Source organism: Otolemur garnettii, unplaced genomic scaffold (genome assembly GCF_000181295.1).
Source record: "Otolemur garnettii isolate 467f Iridium unplaced genomic scaffold, OtoGar3 scaffold00164, whole genome shotgun sequence".
NCBI lineage: Eukaryota > Metazoa > Chordata > Mammalia > Primates > Galagidae > Otolemur > Otolemur garnettii.
In genome coordinates this window covers 2,259,293-2,272,709 of record NW_003852559.1, presented here as the reverse complement: position 1 = coordinate 2,272,709, position 13,417 = coordinate 2,259,293, and the positions used below count along the sequence as shown (strand labels likewise).

The following is a 13,417-nucleotide window of genomic DNA, read 5'->3' as shown; positions in this document are numbered from 1 at the left end:
AAAAAAAAAGATATTTGATATTGATGAAGCTGAAGAAGGTGTAAAGGATCTTAAGATTGAAAGTGATGTTCAAGAACCAGCTGAACCAGACGATGACCTTGACATTATGCTTGGCAAGAAAAAGAAGAAAAAGAAGAATGTTAACTTCTCAGATGAGGATGAAATACTAGAGAAAGATGAAGCTGTAGAAGATGAAGACAGCAAAAAGATGATGGTATTTCATTCAGTAACCAGACGGGCCCTGCTTGGGCAGGCTCAGAAAGAGACTATACAGGTGAAGAGTTACTGAATCGAGTGTGAACATCATGAGGGAAAAGGATCCAGATATGGTTGCTGGAAAGAAAAGGAAATTTGTCATGAAACTTCCACAGGTCGTCCAAGTAGGAACCAAGAAAACTTCTTTTGTTAACTTCACAGATAATCTGTAAATTGTTACATCGTCAGCCAAAACATCTTCTTGCATTTTTATTGGCTGAATTGGGTACAAGGGGCTCTGTAGATGGCAATAATCAGCTTGTAATGGAAGGAAGATTCCAACAGAAACAGATAAAAAATGTCTTGAAAAGATATATCAAGGAGTATGTCACTTGTCACACATGCTGATCACCGGACACAATTCTGCAGAAAGACCCTGACATTATTTCTTACAGTGTGAAACTTGTCATTCGCGATGCTCTGTCACCAGTATCAAAACCAGCTTCCAGGCTGTCACGGGCAAGTGAGCACAGCTCCGTGCCAAAGCTAACTAATTTGCTAATCACAAGCAGTTTTGCAAAGTGTGATGTGGAGATTTAGCTGGATGGTTTGCCATCAGAGTAGATATACCACTGTATTAAAAACAAGATAGAAAAGCTAAAAAGAAAATGTAGCTGCATACCTAAAACTTTGTACCATATTATTACTTACCTAATTGCTTACACGTCTATAGTAAAAATGGAATGTTAGGCCTTTTCTTTGTTTCACACAATCACTCTAGCACAGAGCAGCTGTGATGAAAACGTTTTCTTGCTTACTTGTCCCTTTACTGGCTGGTGTTCAAAAAGCTCTTAGGAAGTGACTCTTCAGTTATTTCTTACTAAATATTTAAAAATGACAGCCACAGGCAAACAACTTTAGTAACCGACACTAGAGAATAAAGAGTTCAGACCTTAATGTTTTTAAGTTTATTATAAATCATAAAAATGTTCTAAAATAAAATTGTATTTAATTATTATAAAATTAGATAATGTCTATAGATTATCTTATTGATTCATTCCATATCCCCTACAAGGCTAAGCTATAACAATTTATCATAAAAGTCTTTCATTTTAAATAAAAAGAAATTACAGGACTTAAAAATCATCAGCCTGAAAACTTCATCCCTTTGCCAAAATAAAACTAAAAAAGAGATGGAGGAACTCTACTATAAACGTGAGTATGTCTTTTGGCAAATCATTCCTGATTACCACCTAATTCGTAACATAGGTTTATGCTGATTTAAATAACCATTTCTGTTAATAAAACCAAAACCTCTTTGTGATGAATCCAAATGTACCTCGCCATTCTTGTTCTCTCCTAAATTCAGCATTACCCACTTCCCATTAAATATTTTCCACATCTCCAACCTGCATATTTCCACAGCAATGTTTCACTATACCTTGTTTTTTATATATGCAAAATTAATTCATCATTCCTCTAGATCACATTCTCTTCCAATTTTTCTATCTTTATCAATAACATCACTACACGCCAACTCAAAGACTTGAAAATGTGAAATCAGATCTGGCTGTTCCTTTCCCTTCAATCACTGAGTCGTCTCATTGCTTTTCTCAGAATGATTCTTCCATGGTATTTGCTCCCATCCCTCCTCTTCACTGTATGGAAGCTTATCATTTCATGCCTAGATGACGGTAACAGCTCATCATTAGCTTCCTTAATCTAGTTTTCTACCCATTCGATCCAGCTTGCTTTGTCCAACCAAGCTTAACATGCACGCACACTAAAAAGATCTGGTTCTCCGGCTTGCCTTACCAAAACTGCTCCCTTAGAGGTCACGGACCTACCTACAAAGATTTGAAATAAAATCCTGCACTCATCCTAAATCTCTTGCGCCTCTTTACAACTTCAGACACCGCTTTCGCTTCCTTAGCTGCCAGGGAAGCCTTTCCTCCCCATTTTTCTCACTCTGGAACATTTTGTTTATCCGTTCACCTGTCAGGAGACACTTGGTTGCTTCCACCCTGGCTTCTCTTTCTCATTTCCTCATCTTTCACCCAGGAACCCCTTCTCCTTTCCTCTCACCACGCGTTCCATCACAGGAATTGCGTTCACTTGCTCATTTCAACCAGCATCTCTATATGGGTGACTCTTCAAATTCTCTCCCATCTCTTTTTTGACCTCAAGGCCAGCACATTCCAATTAGCTATAGCACCTCAGACTCAAAATTCTAGAAGTCATGAGAACATTTCTTAGAATCCTGTAAAAAAAATAATCTGAGGTTGAAATCTGACTGTCTCAACCAGTTAACGGTGAAGGCCTTTTAGTTTCTTTTAGTTTCAGGGCTGCAATTTAGAGCTTCTTTTTCTCTCTTTTTGGTTAGTTTTAATTGGGTTAAAAAAAAAATAACATAAAAGTCACCACCCTAACCATTTTAAGTGTACATTTCAATAGTATTAAGTGCATTCACACTGTACAACCTCACTACCGTCCATCACAAAACTCCTTTCATCTTGTAAAACTGAAACTCTGTACCCATTAAACAATTTCCATTGCCCTTCTCCTGGCAACCACCATCCTACTTCCTGTCCCTATGAATCTGATGACCCTAGATACCTCATAAAGGTAGAATCATACAACATGCTTATTTCATGTAGCATAATATGCTCGACATTCATCCAAGTTGTAGCATGTGTCAGGCTTCCCTTCCTTTTAAGGCTGAATGATATTTCATTGTATGTGTACACCACATTTTGTTTAAGCATTTATCTGTCAATGGATACTTGGTTGCTTCCACCTTTAGGCTATAATGTGTAATGCTGCTATGAACACAGATGTGCAAATATATTTTTGAGACTCTGTAATTATTCTGAGTATATAAACAAAAATGGAATTGATGGTCATATGGTAATTCTATTTCTAATTATTTGAGGAACTATCGTACTACCTTCATTTTCTCTTACTTGGACTACTACACTAACTTCTAACGCTTACTTGCCTCAAATCTCTCTCCTCTCTTGTATTCTGACATATTGTTGTCAGAAAAAAACTAAGGCAAAATACAGATCACAATGCTACTCCTCTAAGAACAGGAAGCTCATTGGTCCTCAGCACTCAGCACAAAGCACGGCACTAGAAAGAGTGCTCATTACTGGTTGACTGATTGAGTGAATAAACACATGAAGGGATGGATGTTTGGTGAATTAATGGAAAGTCATCCTAACTTTAATTGTCCTCTTCGCCTACTGAATTAACATCAGTTCTTCAATGCTCTGGCACTCAAGACTAACCTTTTAACAAACATGTATAAAACCCTAAGAGATCAAAGATACGATGCTAGACCCACCAGAAAATAAAAAGATAAACTGTGTCTCCAAATAATTTCCCAGCTTTAGTTCCCATTATTCCCAATTCACGTTCTCCTAACAACTTAAGTGGTTGTCATTTTCAAAACATCTCTTGTCCAGAAGTCACAGACTAGTGGGCTTGAGCCAAGAATTTGGCTGGAAGAGTGTTTTATTTGGCACAGTGTTTCCAAAAAAATATTTGAATTTGAATATGTTTTATGGGAAGGGAGAATATTCTAATTATCCTACTCTCCATAGTAGGTCCATGTGACTCATCTACGATGCCTGCCTCACCCCTAAGAAAATCTGAGTAAATTGTCAATACTTTTGTGAAACTATTTCTTCCCACAATTCAGTTTCCCCCTTTTCCATTTTCATATGTTGATCGTCTGCTCATGATTTACCCAACTTAACTTCCCCTTTGAAGCCTAAAAATCCTATTTTCTTATGACACTCTATTCTATTCTTATAGCATTTATCATATTTGAGTTTATATCATAATCACATATGTCCCTTATCAGGCATATACATGGAAGCACCTCAAGAACAGGTTTATCATCTTGTCAAAGTGAATTAGAAAGTGAATTAGAATTAAATGAAGAATGTACATGTTTATTTAGGAAAAAAATGCTGATTTGGAAGAACACTTTACATTTCAGGTATACTTTATATGCAGATATATTCTATAAACATAAATAATACAATCTTAGTTATTTGACATAGCTGAGGTCTTTTTTCTCCAGGGGAACTCCAGGGGGATTTTGTGAATACTTGCTTATACAACCACAGTGTATATGGACAAGGAAGAGGGGTTCTGTGGTCACACAGAAACGGGTGTCACTCTGGCTCCGTCACTACCTAGATGTATGGCCTAAGATGGGCACTGAAGCTCACTAAGCTTCAGTTTCTTCACTTAATGGTGGTACTGACCACGTGGATTCACAGTGAGGATTAAATGATACAATTACAAAGGAAGAATCTGGCATAGAGTCTGACACATAGTAAATGTTCAATAAATGTTAATTTTATTATCTAAAATTGACATTAAACTAAAATGAATAGGGAAAATACGATTTTGCAATTCCCTTTTTGGCATGGGTAGCATTAAAAAATATACTTACAAATTAAATAAGCTCATTTTCATCATCCAAATCCCCAAGCCATCTCATTATTACACTTTCATTTCATTTTAAATTATAATTAAATTTAAAGATATGTACAGCATATTTATTATGAACCCTACTTAGAATAAGGAAAGAAAGTTTATTTAAACCTAGAAAATTCTTTAAAATGTATAATTTTTATTTGGTTTCTTGCTTGCTGGGTGAGATTTCCCATCAATTAGACTTCTGGAACATTTCCAGATAACAGAGTTTGAAGATACTAAGACTTTTGTTCCCAGAAATAGATTTGACTCTCTGCCTAAGTTTCTACTAAAAAAGCATAAAATCAAGATAATGTAGCCTTTCTGGCAGAAAACTGGAAATTCAGAGCATGGTTAGATTTATACTACAGTTGCAAAGATCCATGAATAAATTTTCCATTGCTAGTTACAATGGCTTTATTACATTTAATTAGAACATTAAATGTTTATATATTGCCCAATGATTCTCCTTCATTCAATAGAAGTTAAGAACAAATAAACTACCCAAGAGTAATTGTACTTTAGGACATGCTTGTTCCCTGAAATAAAGCATTTGTACCAAAAATGTTTCCAAATTTTCCCAAATGCTCAAGTGTGACATTTTAAAGTCATAAAGCATTAAGTTTTCTTTAATACCCAGCCCTATGTAATACAGTGTAAAACAATCACATAAAAAAGTAAAATAAATGGAATGAGCTATATTAACAGAAAAAAAAATTTAAGAGTCAGTCAACTTAAAAAGATCAGTTAGGAAAAATGTTCATTGTTATCTATACTCAATACTTGTCCCCAGCAAACATCTGTGAAAGAAAACTATGGGTTGGAAGCTATTTTCTGGAAATTGAGCAATAGTAGGCATTCATTTTTCAAAGAGGAAACGAAAAAATAAGGCAGAACAGCCCCATTCCTTGGAGTCCATACATATTGCTTCAGAGATATAAGCTGAAATCTGAGCTGAAATGTAAGAAGATAAGACTTTCAAATCACTGAAGGGTTTGAAACCCCTGCAAGGACCCCATGATGATGGGGATACTGGAGAAGGGAAATGGCCAGGCCTGAGAATAGTGACACATCTCCAAATTCACACGTTCATTCACCATTCATTCATTCTACAGATACTGATCAACTGCCCACCCTGTGCCAGATGTGGTAAATGTCATAAAGTTGACCAGGACAAGACTGGGGCCCTAAGGATATCCGAATCTACTAAGAGGGTAGATATACAAGAAGATTTCAACTCCATGAGGAGAGCTGGGAAAACATACATGCAGACCAAATTCTGTTAAAACAGAAGCTGTAGCAGATAACTACCATGAGGCAGGCAGAGAAAGCGCAGCGTGCACACACACATGTGCACACACACACAAATTTCTGCCAGGCGTTACAGAGTAAGTAGGAGTTTTCCAGCCAGGATACATATAGATATGACAGGAACATGGAAAGACATTCTGGTAAAAAAGATTCTGCTATAAAGGCACAGTGCTGTTAAGGAACTAAACGGTTCAGAGTAGGAGGTGAGAGTTCCATACAATTGAAAATAATATGGCTGAGGTGATAGTTTGGGGGTCTAATAATGTCCTTCCAAGGAAAGCTAAATGCTTGGGTTTTGTTTGTGTGTTTGTTTGTATTCAGACAGTCTCACTCTGTCACTCTGGGTAGACTGCCACGGCATCATAGCTCAGCTCAAACTTCTTTGGCTCAAATGATCCTCTTGCCTCAGCCTCCCAAGTAACTGGGACTATAGATACCCACCACGATGCCTGGCTAGTTTTCCTACGCTTAGTAGAGTCGAGGTTTCACTTTTGCTCTGGCTGGTCTCAAGTGATCTACCCACCTTGACGTCCCAGAGTGAGGATTACAGGCATAAAGCACTGTGCTAAATGTTTTTTAACTTAACTTTTTAGAAAAGAAAGAACCCATAGAGGTTTGCAGGAGGTAGAGGAGGGAATCTCACAGTTACATTTTAGAGCAGGCAAACCACAGGCTGGGGTCCCAGGCTGCGGAGACAGTCTAAAGGGGATTCAGAGAGTCTGAACCACTGTGGTAAGGACTGCAGTGAGAAGGGAGCACAGACACACAGCCACAGTCCTACTGACCATTTTGGTTAAGCTTTTGGCTTGGAAGGGAAAGTTTTTCTGAGACTATTGATAAAACAAGTAAGGCAGACGCACTATATGCAAACTGCTTTGTTAAGAACCTAGGATATTGCATCTGGCAGACACATAAAAAGTACAGTTTTCTATTTCTGGCACCACATTTCAGTTTTTAAAAATGATCACTCCAGTGGACGGTTTGGCCCCTGAATCATGTTAATAACCTAGAAGACAGGATCTGTGTCTTAGGCATTACTATATCTGCCTGGTACCACCAAAACGCTTTGTGAATCAAGAGTCAGGTCTTTGCATATGAAAGCTATTCACATGAATCCAACATCCACGTATAAACATTTGAAGTCCTGGGAACACTTACTCTGCAGTAATCCAAAGTAGCAACATATTCATAAGATCCTAGAGATAACTCTGGCTTTTCATAGTGGTCCAGTCTCCTTCCAATGTGGTCCAGATGTTGGAAATAGAATGGTGGAACTAATAAAAACAAAACAGGAAAGGAAATCTTTGTTTTCACAAACACAGACAACTTAATAAGCTCTCAAAATTCACTATGAGAAGAAAGGAGTTAGTTTAAGAAGAAAAGTACTTTAAAGTTGGAATGTAGTATATTCTAAACATCTACTATTTTGAAAAGATGTCTTGGAGAATAGGAGCATTTTCTGAAAAATCCTCTTGACTCTTCTAAAAGTTATTGATGACAAAGAGCACTTATGATTTAGACCATCAGGGAGAGATGGGGATAAAAGCACTAGTGATTTTAAGCTGTCATAACCCAAATTTAATTGTCTCTATTAAATTACCTTTTTTAAAAAGAATTCTTACTTTTGTAACTATTTGAATTTGTAATATACCTCACAAAATAAACATAGGTTGTTTGGACTTTTATGCTTTAATTAAGAGATGTCCAGAGCCATGGAGAGTTTGCATAATAATCTTTTAATGTTTGGGGTTAAGAGTGGAGAGGATTACTGTATTAGGGAAAGACTACGCTGCTGAGATCTCAGCTGAGGAACTTTAATTTGATTCAAATGTCTAAGAAGGTTAGTTCTGGCAAAGACCTGGAAGCCATCCAAAAGCTCAGGAACACTTCTGAGTCACATACTGAACACTTGGACAAATATGGCCTGGTATCTCTGTGCAAATGAGCTCCTGCTGCCTTGAGATTAATAGGGCTGGCTATTAAACCACTGCTGACAGAAGTAGTTAGAAAAACCAGCAATGCTCTGGTTTTAAGCATTCTGTAAAGAACAACATTACCATTTGCACAAACCATAGAAATAATGCTTTCCATTTTTAAGCCAAAAACTCAGCATTCTTTATTTTTAGTTGTGAAACTGACATAAGGATTACAACAGGACTGTTTTCTTAGGTTGGATTTAAAAAAAAAAAAATCACTGAGGCTTCATTGTTCTGTGTTCTTAGCCTCCTATGGCTATTTCTTTTAAAACAAGTTTTAAAAGGTTCATATGTACATATGACTCTCTCAATTTCGAAAATTCAACATCTTGGAAAGATTACAGAAGTGGAAACTGACAGGCTCAGCCAGGTAAGCAAACTGTGAGGATCTTAAATTGCTACTCGGTTACATGTAGATGAGCCAGAGGAAGCAGCTGGGCTGGCTTACAATGTATATTACAGTAACTGCCATATCTTATAACCTGTAATTCACTTACATCTACATATCTACATGTAATATGTTCCTTTTAAAATTAATTTTATATTCATTAGCATTTAATATCATCCGTCATCTCTTTTTTGTGCGCAGTTTTGGCCGGGGCCGGGCTTGAATCCACCACCCCAGTATATGAGGCCAGCACCCTACTCCTTGAGCCACAGGCGCTGTCCTATCCATCATCTTTTATAAGCCAAAATTCAAGTCACATCATAAATTATGCACTGCCTTGTGACCCTGGTATCCCTGTATGCCTCTGACCTAACATTCTCCCCACTGGCCAGCCTCTGGACATTTTCCAGTGATCCTCCTGCCTTGCTTTGTTAAATCTAAATGAAGAATGTAGGGGTCAACATAAATCTAAGGGATTCTGGCTTCTTTGTAGGAAGGAATATTGGAGCCTAATATAAATAATACTGGAAAATGAACACAGCAGTCTCCTAGGAGGGGACACCCAAAGGACCAGAGTCCATTGTGTGAAGACAAGAAATCTGAGTAGTTTTTTCTACCTGGACCTTTTAAGCCTGAGCTGACACATTAAGTGTGAGCCAGGGGGTCATAGCAAATTGAAGATCCCTGCTGAATTATGTACTGGATAAATTTCTGATCACCTTCCTGAGAAAGCTGAAGGCCTGGAGGAAGACGGTGAGGTGCTAGGGGTCTTGGTGAGGGCCTTCATTCAAATGCTTTGGGAGAGGCCTCTGCCTTCATTCACGACTTCCCCCTCAAAACTAAAGTGCAGAGAAGTGAATCATCACGGGGATCCTGATCGAGGTCCCAAGACTGAGTGACAGCCAAGGATTTGATTGCAGATTTCATCCAGGATGAAAGATAAAACAAGATCTTCCTTAGAAAGAGAAATAAGGGAGGAGCACTAATGGACTCTGGTCTCACTGGGACATCTAATTTACTCTGAGCCACAGTAGGTGCAAAGAGAGAGATGCCCCAAGAAGCCCCCACTACAGTCTTTAAGATGAGGGGAGATGCCAATGATTCAACTCTGCAAGTCATTTTTTTTTTTTTTGTAGAGACAGAGTCTCACTTTTTCGCCCTCAGTAGAGTTCAGCAGAGTCACTCCAGCATCCTCCAACTCCTGGGCTTAGGCGATTCTTCTGCCTCAGCCTCCCAAGTAGCTGGGACTACAGGTGCCCGCCACAACGCCCGGCTATTTTTTGTTGCAGTCTGGCCGGGGCTGGGTTTGAATCCACCACCCTCGGTATATGGGGCCGGCGCCCTACTCACTGAGCCACAGGCGCCTCCCTCTGCAAGTCATTTTTTAAAAAGGATCAAAGGTCTTCGTGAGAAAGACTCATAAAGTTTATCTCTGGCACCCTAAGTTGGGTAAAGCCATGGACATGTAACAAGGGGGCAGGGAAACAAGGTGTGCAGAGAACGCTCATGGAGCCAGGAGGACACAGAGGCAGTATCACATGCCCAAACTGTGCCTGAGCTCAGCTGTCATTAGGGAGGAGCCAGCGCCCACAGGAGACATGGTTCAAGGGCAGACAGACTTCAGAGCTGAAGCTCTACAGGGAAGCGTCCATGAAGATAAGGAGAAGAGAGAAACCCCCAGAAAACTCACATTCTAATAATCATCACACGGTTCAAAACAAAATCTGTAAATTTTGTGAATAAATGTGCAAACATTGTTAGCCTAAAAATGTGCTTCATTTAATACCGAAGGATTACAAATTTAGAAGCTGAGTGTGGTGGCTTATACCTATAATCTTGGGAAGCAGGATGGGAAGATGACTTGAGGCCAAGAGTTTGAGACCAGCTGGGAAATACAGTGAGACTTTGTTTCTATAAAAAAAAATAATAATAACAATAATAATAAAATTAGCTAGGCATGGTGGTGCAATGCACCCACCTGCAGTCCCAGTTACTCAGGAGCCAGAGGCAGGAGGATCACTTGAGCCCAGGAATTTGAGATGTCACTGCACTCCAGCTTGGGAAACAGAGGGAGAGAGGAATGTAGGGGAGAGAGGGAAGAAGCTGAGGCAAGAGGATCGCCTGAGCCCAAGAGATTGAAGTTGCTGGGAGGTATGATGATGCCATAGCACTCTACCCAGGGTAGGACAGAAGAGAAGAGGGGAGGGAAGAGAGGAGGTACAGCTATATAGAAAAACAATCTGTTTTTCGCAAGCTAAGAAGTATATTTTATTTCATAATAAGGAGCTCTCACAAAGAGAATTTCATGGCACCACTTACCATCATTCACACAGTTGCAGAATCCACACTGATACCTTCTGCCGCCTTCAATGAACTGCATAAACGGGCACATGTAGGCCTTGCACCTGTTGCATCTGACTGGTCCATTCTCTCCATGATTTACCAAGAAAAGTGGAGTCTATAAAAAGGAAATAAAATTAAATTAATAGGTGAGTACAGGATTTCTAGGTATTATAACTTTAAAAAGTCTTCTAATGGCGCTCTGTAAGAAACTGTATACTTTCAGCATTTGCCCCGGGACAGTAAAGATGCTTTTCTTGATAACACATGAATTTATAGCAATAACATGGAGTCCGCAATACCCAAACAAAATTATTTTCGGTTTGCATCTCATTTACAAACATACAGCTATGTCTACATGCATGTGTATTCACCGGTACGTGTGTGGCAAGGGAAAGAACATAGAGTGATGGTAATAATGTTAACTGTGCTTATGTTAAAAACATCCTGGACACCTTGCATCATACATTTTGCTAAGTTTGTTCATAGACTATAAACAAAGAAGAGAGTTGGGTCTGATTTGCAAAGCTCTAGTTTGCATAGCAGTGTATTGTTTAGATAGTTCCCTCAAAGTATACAAGAAATTTCTTTGAAAATGCAACTATCTGAAAAAATATGCAGTAACGTTGACTTATTTAGGTAAGGAGGTCGATTCTGTGTTTTCTGTTACTTTATCAGATGACAAATGTTTCACTGAATACTCAAAGTGGCTGCTTATGCTTTGCCAGAACCGAAAATAAATCATTCCATTGCTTTCTTCTCATAAACACACGCAGAAACCATTATAGGTCTTTTACAGTTGGAAAGTAAAAACACTCCGCATTAGAAGTCTGCCTTGTTTTTCAACTCTTCTAGCTTTCAAAATAAAACCACAAAGGTTCTTCTTGTTTTTATAAATCTTCTTAAAGATAATATTTTTTAAGAAAGCCTGAGAATTGTAGAGTTTAGCATGTCAATTAAATTTTTCTTTAATGAAAAAGATATAAAGTGGACTGCTTTTCCAAGAAGGCCTGAAGAGCAGGAGGCAGGTGGGTGGGGTGGAGTCACCAGGCCAGTTTCTGCTCCAACCCTAATTAGAAAACCAAGATCTCCCTTTGTCCCTGCCCAGATGTTTAATGTGAAAACTGATGCCCTGTGGAGGTTTCAGAAATGAGTTGTGAGGTCTCAAAGCAGAAAAATACAGGTTTAGTTCAAGACGCAACAAAATCAGGGAAAGGATTTAAAAGGTAAAAAAAAAAAGCATTCTAAATCCTTCCGTCCTGCCTCTGCACTGCCCTCTTTCCCTCCTCTTGCCTCAAGGAAGCCAGAGGATGGATTGAATTTTCTTGCTTACATTCTCTCTTGTGATCCACAACACGGGGACAGCTCTGGTGGTGCCCTGTAGGGCTGTGACGGGGATTAGATGAGTAATACAAGTGCAGTACAGAGCACTGTGTCTGCACAAAACAGCTGTAACATCATTTTTGTCCAGAACAACCTGTCCTCTCTCAAAACCACTCAGCTCAGGACAGAGTTATCTTTCATACAAGAGTTATAGCTGGATGAGCATGAGATAGGCTTCAGTTCCCAAAGGCTAACTTGTCGATTACTGTAAAATGTTATTGCAAAAGTGATCCAGATCTAGAAGATAAAGAATCTGCTGTCCACCTTTCAGAAGATTCTGATACAATCTAGAGGTTAAAAGTTGAGAGTCACAGTGGATTTTTAAAACATGCAAGAAACTTGGTTTAAATATATATTCACACACATGAATTTATGTATTGATGTATACAATGCTCTTTTATACAAACCGTTAGTTTGAAAGGCATAAAGTGACAAATGTTTATTCTCTTTAGCTGTAATAAGAAGGAACAAGAGGGAAGCAAAAATGTGAAGGTACAAAGTAGAGACTCTTCAGACAACGAAAGGAGCTAGAGATTTAAGAAGTGAAAGACAACCCAAAATGTACTGATCAGGTAGCTTCTTTCGGATCAAAAATGCAATAATCAATCTTGCCTCTGGTTACTGTTCTGTTCTCAACTTCAACCTCTGAGATCAAGAGATGCTGTTAGAAGTTAAAATAGGAGGAATTCTGCAATTTGCATTCACTCATCCTAGTTTACTTTTCTCATCCTTTTATTTTCAAATAGTTCAAAACACTATAATGAATTCCTTGAGAGGCTTTAGAAACAGAACACGATGCAATTATTTTCTATACAAGCAAGGCATAATGGAAGAAATCTGACATTATCACTGATATGACTTGCTCAAAGGCAGGCCTAGCCTAAAATTACTGTAAAAATGTCAGCAACTAACACCTCAGCATTCCAGTCCTGGCAAATTCAAACTTGCAGACCTGAAAAATGAATGTCTAGCAATAAATTAGAGTCAAGTCATATCTGTATTTAGGCTATTAAATACACTTACAAGGTCCCCCCTCCCCCAATTCTTACTCTTTTGGAAACCAGATGATGGATAGGTAAGTAAGGACTTCAGACAATAGAAGTGACAGTAAAGAATGTTAAAAGCTTTTTAACTGTTTACATTTTATTTTCAGGCAACTGGGCAAGGGGTTCTAAATTACGCTGTCTTCTTCCATCTCTCCCAGGCCTTGCTGAAAATCATCAGATTTTCCTTTGCTCTCTCCAGATGTCCACTTATCTACAGGAGTGTACAGGAGCTCATAAATAGCTAATCTCACTTGTCCTCTGGGTTAAGGCCTAGTGTGTACAGCTTT

At 38.6% G+C, this 13,417-nt stretch overlaps 1 protein-coding gene and 1 pseudogene across 1 annotated transcript in view; one reads left to right on the top strand and one right to left on the bottom strand.

Moving 5' to 3' along the window:
- LOC105888033 overlaps positions 1-1,139 on the top strand; it is a 1,478-nt pseudogene extending 339 nt beyond the window's left edge.
- Positions 1-13,417, bottom strand: part of SEC24D (SEC24 homolog D, COPII coat complex component) — a 115,715-nt gene that overhangs the window by 41,394 nt on the left and 60,904 nt on the right. Inside the window, exons 9-10 of the mRNA XM_012811565.2 lie at positions 10,681-10,819; positions 7,156-7,271 (exon numbers count right to left, since the gene is read on the bottom strand). Coding sequence (XP_012667019.1) covers positions 7,156-7,271; positions 10,681-10,819 — 255 coding nt within the window. The remainder of the gene's footprint in view (positions 1-7,155; positions 7,272-10,680; positions 10,820-13,417) is intronic.